The 17070-nt window shown below is 45.7% G+C and overlaps 1 protein-coding gene across 4 annotated transcripts in view; it reads left to right on the top strand.

Moving 5' to 3' along the window:
• The window catches only part of SGCZ (sarcoglycan zeta), a 1731118-nt gene that overhangs the window by 1545327 nt on the left and 168721 nt on the right, over positions 1–17070 (top strand). For all 4 annotated transcript variants that reach the window (XM_073583597.1, XM_073583598.1, XM_073583596.1 and 1 more), the window contains one exon: positions 12143–12230. In XM_073583597.1, coding sequence (XP_073439698.1) covers positions 12143–12230 — 88 coding nt within the window. The remainder of the gene's footprint in view (positions 1–12142; positions 12231–17070) is intronic.

The raw sequence follows: 17070 nt of genomic DNA, 5'->3' as shown, positions 1-17070 counted from the left end.
GGGAATGATCTTCTCTCAGGGAGTTAATAGACAACAGTGAAAATTAAGGTGTAACTCAACAGTCTGATATTTGAACTTGATTTATCATAACTTCTTTGTTCCTCATCCACATGCAGTGTGATGAGAGTGGGAATACCGGCAGCAGCCAGCACTGCATCTTCAGATGTGACCCATCAAATTACGGTCCAGCTTCTGGCGGTCACTGGTTCTGCCCGCTGAACCTCTAGTCAATTAATCTCTGTAGCAAAAGTGTGGGGGAGGGGTGTTGCAGAAGTCTCTGTCCTATGTGTGCTCCACTGCATGACTGTGAAAGATGGGGAACACACCGCAGGATCCGACACCTAGCACCCGCTTCTCAATGCGAGCACCGCACGCTGCTTAGCTGAGCGCCCGATGCTCTGCACGCTCACTGCCTCTTGGGGTCTCTCATGTAAGCTCTGCTGAGGTGTGAATCTGCTCCATCTCTCTCCCTTCTCGTGTTACACCCCCGCTTCCTCTCTCCCTGCTGGTAGGAAACTTCTCCCTTTTTCCTGTGCTTCCTGCTCACTGCCTGGTCTTACCATGACCCTCTCATCAGGTCATTGGTCCTGTCCAGTTCCACATTCCTTCCCCCGGCAACATTGGACGCAGCCTAGACAGTTCCAGACCCAGTATCATAAAGGTACCCACAGTCTTCCTTGTTACAGTTCTGCAGCCCATCCCATCCTTGTGCAGGTCTACAATTTTGTTCCTGGCGTCTTTAGACAGCTCTCCAATCTTAGCTATAGTGGATAGGTTGGAGTGTGATTGATTCAATGTGTGGACAGGTGTCTTTTATACAAGTAATGAGATCAAACAGGTACAGTTAATACAGGGTAATGAGTGCAGGGTTGGTAGGTGATCAAATACTTATTTCACCAGATAAAATCCAATTTAATTATTTAAGAATCATGCAATGTAATTTTTTTAGATTCTGTCTCTAACAGTTGAAATGTACCTATGATAAAAATTACAGACCTCTCCATTCTTCGTAGGTGGGAAGTCTTGCAAAATCGTCAGTGTGCCAATTACTTATTTTCCCTACTATGTATATATATTAATTCAAAAAGGACAGAATCACAGCCTAAGTGGGTTAAGGCCAGATCCTCCACTTTTACACTACTCATCTATGGGATTATTTTTGCTACAATTTCTACAACCTTTTAAAAAAGTTTCACATCATAATTATTTCTAAAACTATCAAACTAAAACTTTCAAAATAAGTTCAAAATAAAAATGATGTATTGGTGCAAAATGCTTTCAAAATTGCTCATGACTTTTATAAATGTGTATAAAGCCTAATATAGCCCAACATGTGCACATAATAGAAAAATTACTCTCGTTGTCACTCTTTCCCATTTTATCTTATAACTAGAGTTGAGCGAAACGGGTCGAACAATTTCAAAAGTCGCCGACTTTTGGCAAAGTCGGGTTTCATGAAACGAAACCCGACCCTAGGATGAGGTCGGCCACGAGGTCGGCGACTTACGCGCCAAAGTTGCATTTCAAAAGTTTGTTTAGCGCTCTTTTTCAGCCAATCAGGATCCACGGACACTGTGGGCAACGTGATGACATAGGCAGGGGTCGCCACCATCTTTCAGAAGGGCATGCAAGTGATTGGCTTGCTTTGGTGGGCGTCACAGGGGTTATAAAAGGGCGTGCACGCCGACCGCCATCTTACTTCTGCCGATCTTAGCATAGGGAGAGGTTGCTGATTCTGTAGGGAGAGAGTTAGGCAGGGAAGAAGACAAAAAAACTGCTTCTGCTGCTAGCGATTTTGCCTGTGCAACACACCAGTCACTGTGTGTGCAGTGCAAGGGGAGGCTATATTGTGGTGGATCAGCGGTGTTGGTTGTTAGGCTGCCTTCTAAGGCTTCCTGACAGCTGCAATGCTGTTTCCCCACTGCTCTGCAAACTGCTTTTTTAAAAGCAATCCCAATTTTTTTTTTGTCCTGCTAAGGTACTGAGCGTGCATTTATTCACACCATACAGCGGTGTACGCTCCTCACACAGTACCGTGTAACGGCTGTTATCACAGCCACAGTGAAGCTATCTGTGTGTCACTGTGGAAGGATAAGTGGAGGACTTGTTCCGTTCTTACAGACCTACACTCTAGGGAGATTCCTATTCTGCCCAATTCTACAATTCACTTTTTTCACACCTGTGCCATCGAGCCTGTGACATAGCGCTCTGATATTCAGTGGGCCTCACACAATCCAAAAGTGTCCAGTGTCCACAAGTGTCTGCAGAAATTCAAAATCTCCCTTATCCTGTAGTCACTTTTTTCACACCTGCTGCATCGAGCCTGTGACATAGCGCTCTGATATTCAGTGGGCCTCACACAATCCAAGTGTCCAGTGTCCACAAGTGTCTGCAGAAATTTAAAATCTCCCTTATCCTGTAGTCACTTTTTTCACACCTATGCCATCGAGCCTGTGACATAGCGCTGTGATATCCAGTGGGCCTCACACAATCCAAGTGTCCACTGTCCACAAGTGTCTGCAGAAATTCAAAATCTCCCAGAAATTCAAAATCTCCCTTATCCTGTAGTCACTTTTTTCACACCTGTGCCATCGAGCCTGTGACATAGCACTGTGATATTCAGTGGGCCTCACACAATCCATGTGTCCAGTGTCCACAAGTGTCTGCAGAAATTCAAAATCTCCCTTATCCTGTAGTCACTTTTTGCACACCTGTGCCATCGAGCCTGTGACATAGCGCTGTGATATTCAGTGGGCCTCACACAATCCAAGTGTCCAGTGTCCACAAGTGTCTGCAGAAATTCAAAATCTCCCTTATCCTGTAGTCACTTTTTTCACACCTGTGCCATCGAGCCTGTGATATAGCGCTGTGATATTCAGTGGGCCTCACACAATCCAAGTGTCCAGTGTCCACAAGTGTCTGCAGAAATTCAAAATCTCCCAGAAATTCAAAATCTCCCTTATCCTGTAGTCACTTTTTTCACACCTATGCCATCGAGCCTGTGACATAGCGCTGTGATATTCAGTGGGCCTCACACAATCCAAGTGTCCACTGTCCACAAGTGTCTGCAGAAATTCAAAATCTCCCAGAAATTCAAAATCTCCCTTATCCTGTAGTCACTTTTTTCACACCTGTGCCATCGAGCCTGTGACATAGCACTGTGATATTCAGTGGGCCTCACACAATCCAAGTGTCCAGTGTCCACAAGTGTCTGCAGAAATTCAAAATCTCCCTTATCCTGTAGTCACTTTTTTCACACCTGTGCCATCGAGCCTGTGACATAGCGCTGTGATATTCAGTGGGCCTCACACAATCCAAGTGTCCAGTGTCCACAAGTGTCTGCAGAAATTCAAAATCTCCCTTATCCTGTAGTCACTTTTTTCACACCTGTGCCATCGAGCCTGTGATATAGCGCTGTGATATTCAGTGGGCCTCACACAATCCAAGTGTCCAGTGTCCACAAGTGTCTGCAGAAATTCAAAATCTCCCAGAAATTCAAAATCTCCCTTATCCTGTAGTCACTTTTTTCACACCTGTGCCATCGAGCCTGTGACATAGCGCTGCGATATTCAGTGGGCCTCACACAATCCAAGTGTCCAGTGTCCACAAGTGTCTGCAGAAATTCAAAATCTCCCTTATCCTGTAGTCACTTTTTTCACACCTGTGCCATCGAGCCTGTGACATAGCGCTGTGATATTCAGTGGGCCTCACACAATCCAAGTGTCCAGTGTCCACAAGTGTCTGCAGAAATTCAAAATCTCCCAGAAATTCAAAATCTCCCTTATCCTGTAGTCACTTTTTTCATACCTGTGCCATCGAGCCTATGACATAGCGCTGTGATATTCAGTGGGCCTCACACAATCCAAGTGTCCAGTGTCCACAAGTGTCTGCAGAAATTCAAAATCTCCCTTGTCCTGTAGTCACTTTTTTCACACCTGTGCCATCGAGCCTGTGACATAGCACTGTGATATTCAGTGGGCCTCACACAATCCAAGTGTCCAGTGTCCACAAGTGTCTGCAGAAATTCAAAATCTCCCTTATCCTGTAGTCACTTTTTTCACACCTGTGCCATCGAGCCTGTGACATAGCGCTGTGATATTCAGTGGGCCTCACACAATCCAAGTGTCCAGTGTCCACAAGTGTCTGCAGAAAATCTAAATCTCCCTTATCCTGTAGTCACTTTTTTCACACCTGTGCCATCGAGCCTGTGACATAGCGCTGTGATATTCAGTGGGCCTCACACAATCCAAGTGTCCAGTGTCCACAAGTGTCTGCAGAAATTCAAAATCTCCCAGAAATTCAAAATCTCCCTTATCCTGTAGTCACTTTTTTCACACCTGTGCCATCGAGCCTGTGACATAGCGCTGTGATATTCAGTGGGCCTCACACAATCCAAGTGTCCAGTGTCCACAAGTGTCTGCAGAAATTCAAAATCTCCCAGAAATTCAAAATCTCCCTTATCCTGTAGTCACTTTTTTCACACCTGTGCCATCGAGCCTGTGACATAGCGCTGTGATATTCAGTGGGCCTCACACAATCCAAGTGTCCAGTGTCCACAAGTGTCTGCAGAAATTCAAAATCTCCCAGAAATTCAAAATCTCCCTTATCCTGTAGTCACTTTTTTCACACCTGTGCCATCGAGCCTGTGACATAGCGCTGTGATATTCAGTGGGCCTCACACAATCCAAGTGTCCAGTGTCCACAAGTGTCTGCAGAAAATCTAAATCTCCCCTGTCCTATAGACACCTTGTACCTTGTTTTACATTACTATATAGTTTGTAGGATTTTGTCTACATTTCTACCAAAAATGAGGAAGGCTGGTGGAAGAGGCCGTGGAATTGGGTAGGGGTTGGCAGCTGGTAATGATGGTGTTGGTGGTGGATCTGATGGTAGTGGCAAAAGCAAAATAGGATCGAATGCAGGAGGTGTTGAGCCTGCATCATCGTCTGGCTCCTTAAGGCTTCGAAGGCTTAGTTTTCTAGGAGTTGGCAAACCGCTTTTAACGCCAGAGCATCAGGAAAAAGTTTTGTCTTACGTTGCTGACTCAGCCTCCAGCTCTATCGCCTCCTCTTCTGAAGTTGTAAAAAGTAAAAGCACTGAGTCGTCATTGGAGGCTCATGTTCATGAACCACACCTTTCCTTGTGTCCTTCACCACAACCAAGATTGAAGGATGACGCAGGCCATACTACTGATTACTCCATGGAGCTGTTTTCACATACCATGCCTGGATTATCAAGTGAAATGGTGAATTACCCAGGCCAAGATGAATCTGACATGGAGTGCACTGATGCACAGCCACTGATAGATGATTCTGCTGGTACATTCACTCAGAGCACTACATTGTCCTCGCAGTGTACAGAGCCAGATTCTGACCCTGATGAGACTCAGGTGCCCCTTCCCGCACACTATACCACCATACACGGTGACACAGAGGAAGGTGCACATGACATTGAAGAGGAGGTGATGGATGACCCAGTTGTTGACCCAGATTGGCATCCATTGGGGGAAGAGGGTGCTGCTTCCAATAGCTCAGATGAGGAGCATCCACAGCAGACATCAACATCGCAACAGCTGTTATCTGGCAGGCCCGGAGCTCTCCAAAGACAGGTTCCAAAAATCAAAAGAGTTGCTGGACAGCTTGTCCAGAGGGTCAAAAGATCACAGCGTGCTAGGCCGCAAAATGTCTGCCAAAGTAGGAAGAGTGCAGTGTGGCACTTTTTTGAACAAAATCCTCATGATCAGGCCAAGGTTATCTGTAAGAAGTGCGCAAAGACCTTTAGCCGAGGGAAAAATCTGAAAAAATTGAATACCAGTTGCATGCTTAGACATTTAACCAGCATGCACTTGCAAGCGTGGACACAACACCAAACCTCAAGTGCCACATGTGCAACTGATCACAACGAAGGTAGTCAGCAACGCTACATTGTTTCCCCCACTGTAAGCCCACCGGTTAGCACAGCAGCAAATGTTGAGGTGTCATTGCAAGGCCACAGCAGTCAGGGAATCCCACTGTTATATCAACGAAAGACTGATTCTAGGCCATCAGAAAGAACACCAACTCCATCACCATCATCAACCCTCTCTCAGTCCGCCCTGTCCACCGCTACTTCCACCATATGCAGCTCTCAAGTCCAGCTCACCCTCCCAGACACTATGAGTAGGTCAAGAAAGTACTCAGTCTCTCATCCGCGTACACTGGGTTTGAACGCCCACATTGCCAAACTAATCTCGTTTGAGATGATGCCCTTTCGGTTGGTGGAAAGCACAGCTTTCCGCGAACTCATGGCCTATGCAGTACCACGCTATGACCTACCCAGTCGCCACTTCTTCTCTCGCAAAGCCATCCCAGCCCTCCACCATCATGTGAAAGACCGCATTGTCCATGCACTCAAGCAGTCAGTGAGTGGAAAGGTGCACCTCACAACTGATGCATGGTCCAGTCGGCATGGCCAGGGCCGTTACGTGTCCATCACTGCGCACTGGGTTAATGTGGTGGATGCAGGGTCCACAGGGGACAGCGGTGGTGGGACAGTGCTGCCTAGCCCACGGTATAGGAAACAGATGGCTGTAGGCGTTCCACCCTCCTCCTTCTCCTCCTCCTCCAGAAGCGAAAGCTCGTCCACAGAGCGCAGTCGTACAAGCACTCCATCTGCAGCTGCCACTGTTGCACACGAGGTGTCCCCCTATTGAGCAGCTAGTGGAAAGCGTCAGCAGGCTGTGTTGCAGATGATGTGTTTGGGCGACAGACACACCGCCGAGGTGCTGGCCGAGTACTTGAAGCGACAAAATGAGTCATGGCTGGGCAGTGTACATCTCGAGGCAGGCAAGGTAGTTAGTGATAACGGCCGTAATTTTGTGGCAGCCATAGCCCTTTCAAAACTCAGCCACATACCTTGCTTGGCTCATACCTTGAACCTGGTGGTGCAGTCCTTCCTCAAAAATTATCCGGAGTTAACAGCCCTGCTCCATAAGGTGCGAAGACTGTGCGCGCACATCCGCCGGTCGCCTGTACACTCAGTTCGTATGCTGAAGCTGCAGCGATTGCTCCACCTTCCCAACCACCACCTCATTATCGACATTGCAACAAGGTGGAACTCCACCCTGCACATGGTGGAGCGGCTGTGCGAGCAGAGGCAGGCCATAATGCATTTGTGGGAGGATACACGGCCAGGCACTTTGAGAGCAGACATGGAGTTGACAGGTGTGCAGTGGTCGAAGCTGAAAGACCTCTGTAAAGTCCTTCAGTGTTTTGAGGAATGCACACGGCTGGTAAGCGCAGACGACGCCATCCTAAGCATGAGCATCCCACTTATGCGTCTGCTCATGCAAACTTTGACGCACCTTAAGGAGCAGACGTCTGCAGCCAATGTTGACGAGGAGGAAGAGGTGGAGGGAATCCTTGATGACATTCAGCCATTGTCTGCTCAGGGACCTCTCCTGGACGAGTTGGAGGAAGAAGAGGAGGAGGAGGATGATGATGGGGATGATTACTTAGGGGAGGAGGATGCATCTCGTGGGGCAAGTGAAAATGTTGGCGTGGCAAGGTCTGTTACAGGGTTTGTGCGTGACTGGAGGGATGTGGATTTGCCAGAAAGTGCTCCTCCAACCAGCACTCGCAGTGCATCTTTGACACCGGGAACATTGGCCCACATGTCAGATTATGCCTTGCGGATCCTAAAAAGGGACCCCCGCATTGCCAAAATGATGAACGATGACGACTACTGGTTGGCCAGCATCCTGGATCCACGCTATAAAGGCAAATTACAAAACATCATGCCACAGGAGAACCTTGACCTAATATTGGCTAATAAACAAGCAACTCTGGTAAATCGGTTGCTTGAGGCATTCCCAGCACACAGGAGCGGTGATGGTTCTCACACGAGCCGTACAGGCCAGGGGCAGCTTGGCAGAGGTGTTCATGGTGCACACAGCAGAAGTGGCGTTGGAGACAGGGGTTTCATGACAATGTTGTGGACTGATTTTTCAAGTACCGCTCACACAACTGGTAATACAGCATCGATGGAAAGTGACAGGAGACAGCAGTTGTCAACTATGGTTACAAACTACTTTTCCTCCCATATAGATGTTCTCCCACACAGGTCATTCCCCTTTGACTATTGGGCTGCTAAACTGGACACCTGGCCTGAATTGGCACAATATGCCTTACAGGAGCTCGCTTGCCCAGCTGCAAGTGTGCTATCGGAAAGAGTCTTCAGTGCAGCTGGATCAATCCTGACAGAAAAAAGGACCCGTCTGTCAACCCAAAATGTGGATGATCTTACCTTCATTAAAATGAACCATGCATGGGTTTCCAAGGATTTTGTCCCATCTTCCCCTGATGACACATAGCGTGACAGAAAAATGGCTTGCTTTGGTCCACCTCTTCCTGGCACTTGACCTATTTTGTCTTTTGCATCAGCTGAATGTCCAACATCAACATATGCCACTTTCTAAAACTCCCTAACTGTGTTGCCTCCCCCCCATGGCCGGGGTCACCACCTAGCGCACGACACCGTGCGAGTGCCGTTGCCCTGGACAGGTGGGTAGGCCGACTCTTGGGCGCGGGCACTGGCACAGGGTCCCTCATAGTGCAATCAAGTGTCTCTGATGGTGGTGGTGCACACCCACCGTCAGACACACCGCCATACTATGAGGGGCCCAGTGCCAGTACCGACGCCCACGAGTGGGCCCCCCTTGCTTGGGCAGGGCCCCAGCATTTGCAATCTTTACCTCTCCCTGCTCCTCCGCTGTGTAGTCTGGGCCGTCAAATCCATACTGTGCCTGACACCGTCTGAGCCTGCCTCCTGATGTATAGACATATCTTTTGAATGTGTACGCTATCCATACATGTTATCCGGGGATACGGTACACTTTCTCACCTTTGTGCAATCACTTGCAAGCCATACTGGGCCTAACACCGTCTGAGCCTGCCTCCTGATGTATAGACATATCTTTTGAATGTGTACGCTATTCCATACATGTTATCCGAGGATACGGTACCCTTTCTCACCTTTGTGCAATCACTTTCAAGCCATACTGGGCCTTACACCGTCTGAGCCTGCCTCCTGATGTATAGACATATCTTTTGAATGTGTACACTATCCATACATGTTATCCGGGGATACGGTACCCTTTCTCACCTTTGTGCAGTCACTTGCAAGCCATACTGGGCCTTACACCATCTGAGCCTGCCTCCTGATGTATAGACATATCTTTTGAATGTGTACGCTATCCATACATGTTATCCGGGGATACGCTACCCTTTCTCACCTTTGTGCAATCACTTGCAAGCCATACTGGGCCTTACACCGTCTGAGCCTGCCTCCTGATGTATAGACATATCTTTTGAATGTGTACGCTATCCATACATGTTATCCGGGGATACGGGACCCTTTCTCACCTTTGTGCAATCACTTGCAAGCCATACTGGGCCTTACACTGTCTGAGCCTGCCTCCTGATGTATAGACATATCTTTTGAATGTGTACGCTATCCATACATGTTATCCGGGGATACAGTACCCTTTCTCACCTTTGTGCAATCACTTGCAAGCCATACTGGGCCTTACACCGTCTGAGCCTGCCTCCTGATGTATAGACATATCTTTTGAATGTGTATGCTATCCATACATGTTATCCGGGGATACGGGACCCTTTCTCACCTTTGTGCAATCACTTGCAAGCCATACTGGGCCTTACACCATCTGAGCCTGCCTCCTGATGTATAGACATATCTTTTGAATGTGTACGCTATCCATACATGTTATCCAGGGATACGGTACCCTTTCTCACCTTTGTGCAATCACGTGCAAGCCATACTGGGCCTAACACCGTCTGAGCCTGCCTCCTGATGTATAGACATATCTTTTGAATGTGTACGCTATCCATACATGTTATCCGGGGATACGGTACCTTTTCTCACCTTTGTGCAATCACGTGTAACCCATACTTGGCGTGAGAACGGCTGGCGAGCTGTTAAGCAAGCTACAGCACCTGTGGTTTGCACATGTAAGTTTTTCATTTTTTTCAGGAATGACGGTTAGGCCTAATTCCGGAACTGCGGTTGACCTGCACTTACTGGGAAATCATTGTTCGCGAGTAATAATTGTAATCAGTGATCCCCATCACTAACGTTGTTCAGCGGGTTATCTGCACCTGTAAGCGACAAACGCTTGCCTTTTCAGTGTAGCGCACATGCAGCCACGGACATGTAAGGGCATGACACACCAGTTATTGGCCAATCTCATGTGCCAGAGCCTCACGTGTCCCTCTAGTAAGCTGGACTCGGACCGCGGGGCATGACGGAGTCTCGTTCGTTAACGGAATTAAGCTTGCAATGTGTGCATCTGTTCTGTAGCTGGCATGGTTGAGGTTGCCCGTGTTGAGTCAAATTACGCCGTAGGCTCCACTCCTGGTGGTGCCCTTCTGGACATTCCTTTAAGGTTCAGCTTTGCAACCATACTGCCCACGTAAAACAAACACTTTGCCTTCATGAACGCTGTTTGTAGGGTCATGACTCGTGGGAATAACGCCGCCCAATCAGTTAACCTGTTAGAGAGATCCTTCGTTGCTCCCAAGCATGACATCACACTCCCTAGGAGGAAGGTAATGCCACTGTGGCGACCGTACTCCTGGGGGCGACACAAGTGCACTGATGCCCAGCCACTGCTCGATGAATCTGCTGGTACATTGACCCAGACCACTACATTCCCCTCGCACGCTACACGGCCTGAATCTGACCCTGATGAAACTCAGGTTACCCTTCCCATATACAGTTCCATCTTACACGGTGACAAAGCGGAAGCTGCAGAAGAAAGTGCAGGTTCGGCCCACCCGCCATCAGACACACCACCGTATTATCAGGGGCCCTGTGCCAGCGCCGTCGCCAACGAGTGGGCCCCCCCTGCTTGCTCAGGATCACAGCACTTGCAAGGTTGAAATGCTGTGCAGTGAGATGGAAGATGGGGACAACGAGGAGTCCAGACTAGTACAGGGATTCCCTAGCGAGGAGACTTATTTCATTGTTTTCAATGTTGGGACAGCAATTTTTGGGGAGCACTATACTCTGGAGAATGATAGATGGGGCCCACCATACACTGGAATATTCCAAAGGTGGACATCAGACACTGGAGCAGCATTTACAGGGCCCATTATACACTAGAGCATTAGAAATGGGGCCCATTATGTTTGGAGCATTATTTGGGCCCATAAGACAGTGGAGCTTCATCCATGGGGACCAACATATACTGTAGCATTATGTGGAGCTCATCATATACTGTTTCAAACATTATATGGGACCAATGATTCTGTATGGAGAAATAGATGGGCCTCGTCATGAGATGTAAAAAGTGAAGTATTTTTCATTGTACTATACCGCTATTTCTCTGCTGTATCGGAGCATGATGAGTTGTGGTATTATGTGTTAAAGGGGCGCTCTTTCACCCAGGGCACATGAAAACCTGGAGCCAGCCCTACCCCCCCACAACTTTAGCCAAATAACCCCCATTTTTCAGTGCGTAACTTGTATTATGAAGTTAATTAAGGTTGACCAGCTTAAGTAAGAAGAATTTATGCTTTTGGCATTCAAATGAGCACTGTAGGTGTGTTTCCTGTCCTCCTCTCACTGCCGACTTTTATTCCCCATTGACTTACATTGGGTTTCGTGTTTCGGGACGACCCCGACTTTTCCCTATAATCGGCCGATCTTGCTCGACCCGACTTTTGGAAAAGTCGGGTTTCACGAAACGAAACTCGACCATAAAAACCAAAAGTCGCTCAACTCTACTTATAACTATTAAAAAACTAAGATAGATCAGAAAATCTGACTTCATATTTTAGCTATTATTGTCTAATAAAGCAGTAAGACCTATAATTCACGTTTAAAGGTGTCCAATACTAGGACAACCCCTTCTCACTCTAAATGTTTGCCCTGCTAAAATAAAAACACTTATACTCACCTACTGTGCCATTGCTGTTCCACTAGTGATGGCACTTGCGTTCCCTGGCACGCAAAATTGGACAGCACACAGATATGTACAATGGAAATTTGATTATAGCCTTACAGTGAGTTTTACATCTATGTACCTAGTGATATGATTCTATATAAGCATTACATCTTACAAAGTTATTCTTCGATGTTGCAGGACAGTGCACTGGTGTTACAATCAGACAGGAATGTAACAGTAAATGCAAGGAACCCAAATGGTCAACTAACAGGTCAAATGATAGTAGGTGAGTTTTTTCTGTACTTCTCCAAGAATTGCGGTACTGTTTTATTGCAATTATTTTAATATTTGTATGCGTTATATCAAATAGTATGTAAAGTATTTTAGTTATTGAAATGTTATTTTATTATTACTGTGCGATTTACCCTGTCTTTTGTACATCTTTGTCTTCCTTTCTCCCTTCATTTCAATTCTCACATTATAATTACCATGTCTCTTTGACCACCAGTCCAACCCTTGTAATCATAGTTTCACAGTCCTACTGCTTCACAGAAAATCAAAAGCGCTCTTTTCCTGCTCATGTCTTTGTGATCATCTATACATTTTTTATTTTAATAAGAAGATGTGTTAAAGTATGGGCTAAAACTCAGTTGGACACATAACTATTTACACTGGTAATGCAAAGTAGAGTATTGTTGGTTTGTTCATTTTTTTAGGATAATTAATATAATAATAATTGGCAAATTGATTCAAATATGTCACAGAATATTGTGTTTTATTTTTTACTGTAATAGGCCGCTCTAAATAATGATCATATTACTATAAACACTAAAAGGCTACGTTCACACTTTGTGTTTTTTTATGCAAATTAAAAGCTACTTTTTTAGAGAAAAAGCAAAAGCTGTGAGATTTCAGAAATCTCATGCACATGATTATTGTTTTCTTAAATTAATTGGAAAAGTGTAATGTAATCTGTATAAAAATGCAGAAAAAATACAGCAAAAATGTACCAAAAAAAGCACAAATAAAGAAGCAAACATACAGTAAAACCATTTTTTGTAAGCAGCTTCTTTACTGCTAAGAGAACAGATTTTTCCTGCAACAAAAATGCAACATGTGAACTTATGAACAAGTCTATTACTGTAAAAGTGATTTCTCTGTAAAAGACCAGGTGCTTTAAATCTCTTGAAAGCAAAATAAGGTATGCAGGACTTCAGAACGACGTCCACTAATTCTTTGCATTTATTTTGTTTTTACACAACACCTACCCATAAGACAAAAAAAAAAAGAACAGGACATGACAAAGAACAATGCACTAATTGTAGCTCTGAAAGTTGTGAATTGTACAATCAAAAGAAAAGAACAAAATCATGCTCCATGGATACAAAATCTTCATCTTTATTTCTAATAACTTTTTCCATATGTTCTTGTCCTCATGTATGATTCCATCAGTGTGCTCACCAGTACAGAAAAGCATAACTGCACTCCCAACATTTTTCATACACTATGAGTAAAGGTGTTATGTGCACCAGAAATGCGTTGGTGATTTCATTGAAGAACTAAAGGTACTGTCCCACTTAGCGATGCACCAGCGATCCCGACCAGCGATATGATGCGGTCAGGATCGCTGGTGCATCGCTAAATGGTCGCTAGTGAGCTGCCACACAGGCAGATCTCACCAGCGACATCGCTGGGGTCTGGGTCGCTACTTACCTGTCAGACTAGGCGATCCTGACGTCCTCCCGCCCGGCTCCACGCTCGCCGCTCGTCTCTCCACAGGAAGCGCCGCAGGAAGCTGACAACGAGAAACAGTCCTGGACGTTCTTGCGCGATCAGCGATAACCAGCGGGGGAGCGGTCGTAGGTAAGTATCAGACACAACGATATCGCTAGCAATATCGCTATAACGTCACAAGTTATAGCGATATTGCTAGCGATATCGCTAAGTGTGACAGGCCCTTAAGACTTGGATGTAAAAAAAAGTTTTAAAATCTTACTAATTAGATTAAGCTAAAAAAAATCCCAAATTAGGTGTCAGCAAACTGAACGGTATGTTGTACTCTAAGTGTCAATATCTCTCTTGAGTGCAATAAGGCAAACAAGGTCAAGAGTATATTTAACCATATATACATTTTATTACATAAAACACATGAAGCAATATCAATTCAGAGTATCACTAACCAAGCAGGAAAAAGGGGGAAAATATACAGTATACTAGAGCACAAAATCAAAAATGTGTACTACATATGTACACAGTTAATTTAACCAAAATAATATATCCTGGTAAAAGAAATAATTAACCATAGTACCATAAATGTAAAGGATAAGTTTATAGCCATTTAGTATTTTATGCTCCGGTTATAAATGAAGGAAGTCATGCTCACATGAGATGGAGCTTCAATACAAAGAGTTCACTGTGAAAGTGCCACAGTGAATGTAGTGCAAGTCAGCAATAAATAAATAATAAAGTGCATGTGCCTTGCTATAACTTACCTGGTAATGAAGACCTGGACCTCAGCATGCCGCCACTATGAGCGTTTTACCGTGTGTTTGTCAGGAGATGTAATCTCGCGTGAGCATGATTTCCTTAATGCATAACCGGAGCTTAAAATACTAGATGGTTATAAACTTATCCTTTACATTTATGGTGCTATGGTCAATTAAGTCTTTAACCATAATGTATCATTTTGGTTAAATTAACTGTGCACACATTTTGTGCACAATTTTGACTTTGTGCTCTAGCTATACCCTGGTATATATTTTTCCTGCTTACTAATAAGATGAAGATTTTATATCCGTTGAGTGACATTACTCCAAGCTACAGATCAATCCAGACTAGCATGGTGAGCTGGATTTTCTTTCCTATATTAGTAATATAGTGCCCACTCATTGCCTGAACTTGTTATGCACTGCCCTCACTGGCATACTTCAGGTAACCACATTGTCTGCAGAACTATATTGCCTTTAATATTGGAAAATTAATCTGTTGTTGTTACTTTTTTTGATGGCTGATGAATGACCATTATACAGTGGGTAAAATAAGAACTGACCACGTCACCAATTTTCTAAGTAAATTATTCTAAAGGTGCTATTGACATGAAATTCTCACCAGATGTGGGTAACAACCTATCTAAACCACACAGATAAAGAAATCAATCCATAGTTGTCCATAAATTAAGTTATGTGTAATAATAAGAAATGACTCGTGAAAAAGAATTGAACACATTAAAAAAGAGAGGTGCATAAGGCCATGGAAAGTCATGACACCACATGAAATCTATAAGTAATCAGAAAGCAGTCCTGCCACTTAGTGAAAAATAATATCAACTGGTTCAAGTGATGGCCGATAAAAAGGTGTCTCATTACCAAGGTGCCACACAAGAAACATCTCAAGATGGGTTAAGCAGTGAGCTGTCGCAAGACCTTCATAACCTTATTGTTGCAAAATATACTGAAGGCATTGGTCACAGAAGAATGTCTAAACTACTGAAGGTTCCACTGAGCACTGTTGGTGCTATAATCAGGAAGAAGAAAGAGCATAATTTCACCATAAATTGGCCACAACCTGGTGCTCTCTTAAAAGATTTCAGACATGCAAGACACCATGCAAGACTCTATTGCTGAACAGAAAGCATATTCAAGTGAGTTTATAGGTATCTCAACAGCCAATAAAGGCTTTTGTACACGTATTAATTACATTTCAGTAAGTGTGTGCAATACCGTTTCCTTGTGTCATTTCTTATTATTGCACATAACTTCTATAATAATAAATGCCCTAACCAGCTTCCGGTTGTAACAACTTCCGTCCAGTTGTAACCGGTGACGTCACCACACACACGCACATGTTAACCCTCAACACACCACACCGCCTCAACACACACTCCTCTCACCTTTCACCTCCACTCATGTCCACTCACTCTTTCACTCCACATGCGTTCCTTTCTCTCACTCCGTTTCTCATACTCACACCGTCATCGTCGCTGCCCCGACATCTTCCTCCGCCGCCGCGATCCAGGATCCAGACGTTCTCCAGGCCGCCGACATGTTCTTGTGGGACGCCATCTTGGATATCGTGAAGTCCCGCGATATTAAAGATGGCGTCGCCGCAACAACATGTCGCTGGCGTGGACGACATCGGGATCCAAAAAGATGGCGTCGGCGAAATCTCGCGAGATTACGCCGACGCCATTTTGGATCCCGAAGTCGCCCATGCCAGCGACATGTTGTTGCGGCGACGCCATCTTTAATATCGCGGGACTTCACGATATCCAAGATGGCGTCCCGCAAGAACATGTCGCTGGCGTGGGCGACATCGGGATCCAAAATGGCGTCGGCGTAATCTCGCAAGATTTCGCCGACGCCATCTTTTTGGATCCCGATGTCGTCCACGCCAGCGACATGTTGTTGCGGCGACGCCATCTTGAATATCGCGGGATTTCACGAAATCCAAGATGGCGTCCCGCAAGAACATGTCGGCGGCCTGGAGAACGTCTGGATCCTGGATCGCGGCGGCGGAGGAAGATGTCGGGGCAGCGACGATGACGGTGTGAGTATGAGAAACAGAGTGAGAGAAAGGAACGTATGTGGAGTGAAAGAGTGAGTGGACATGAGTGGAGGTGAAAGGTGAGAGGAGTGTGTGTTGAGGCGGTGTGGTGTGTTGAGGGTTAACATGGCAAGAGGTGTTAACGACGTCGGCGAAATCTCGCGAGATTTCGCCGACGCCATCTTGCATTCGTGAAATTGCGTCATTTACCTCACGCCGACTTGCTGTGCGGACGCTTGGCATTGCCTGTACCACCATAACTACTGCTGCCTTGGTCCTATGCCTGTTTACTGCCGGTGTCTAATTACTGGACCAATTTGCCTCTACCGCCATAACTATTGCTACCTTGCTACTCTGCCGGTGTCTAATTACAGGGCTAATTTGCCTCTACCGCCATAACTACTGCTGCCTTGCTCCTCTGCCGGTGTCTAATTACAGGACCAATTTGCCTCTACCGCCATAACTACTGCTGCATTGCTCCTCTGCCGGTGTCTAATTACAGGGCCAATTTGCCTATACCGCCATAACTACTGCCTTTGTCCTCTGCCGGTGTCTAATTACAGGACCAATTTGCCTCTATCGCC

This window comes from Dendrobates tinctorius, unplaced genomic scaffold, assembly GCF_039654945.1.
Source record: "Dendrobates tinctorius isolate UK_male_01 unplaced genomic scaffold, ASM3965494v1 ptg000079l, whole genome shotgun sequence".
NCBI lineage: Eukaryota > Metazoa > Chordata > Amphibia > Anura > Dendrobatidae > Dendrobates > Dendrobates tinctorius.
The sequence above is the reverse complement of the archived record's forward strand: the minus strand, read 5'-3'. Positions and strand labels throughout refer to the sequence as shown.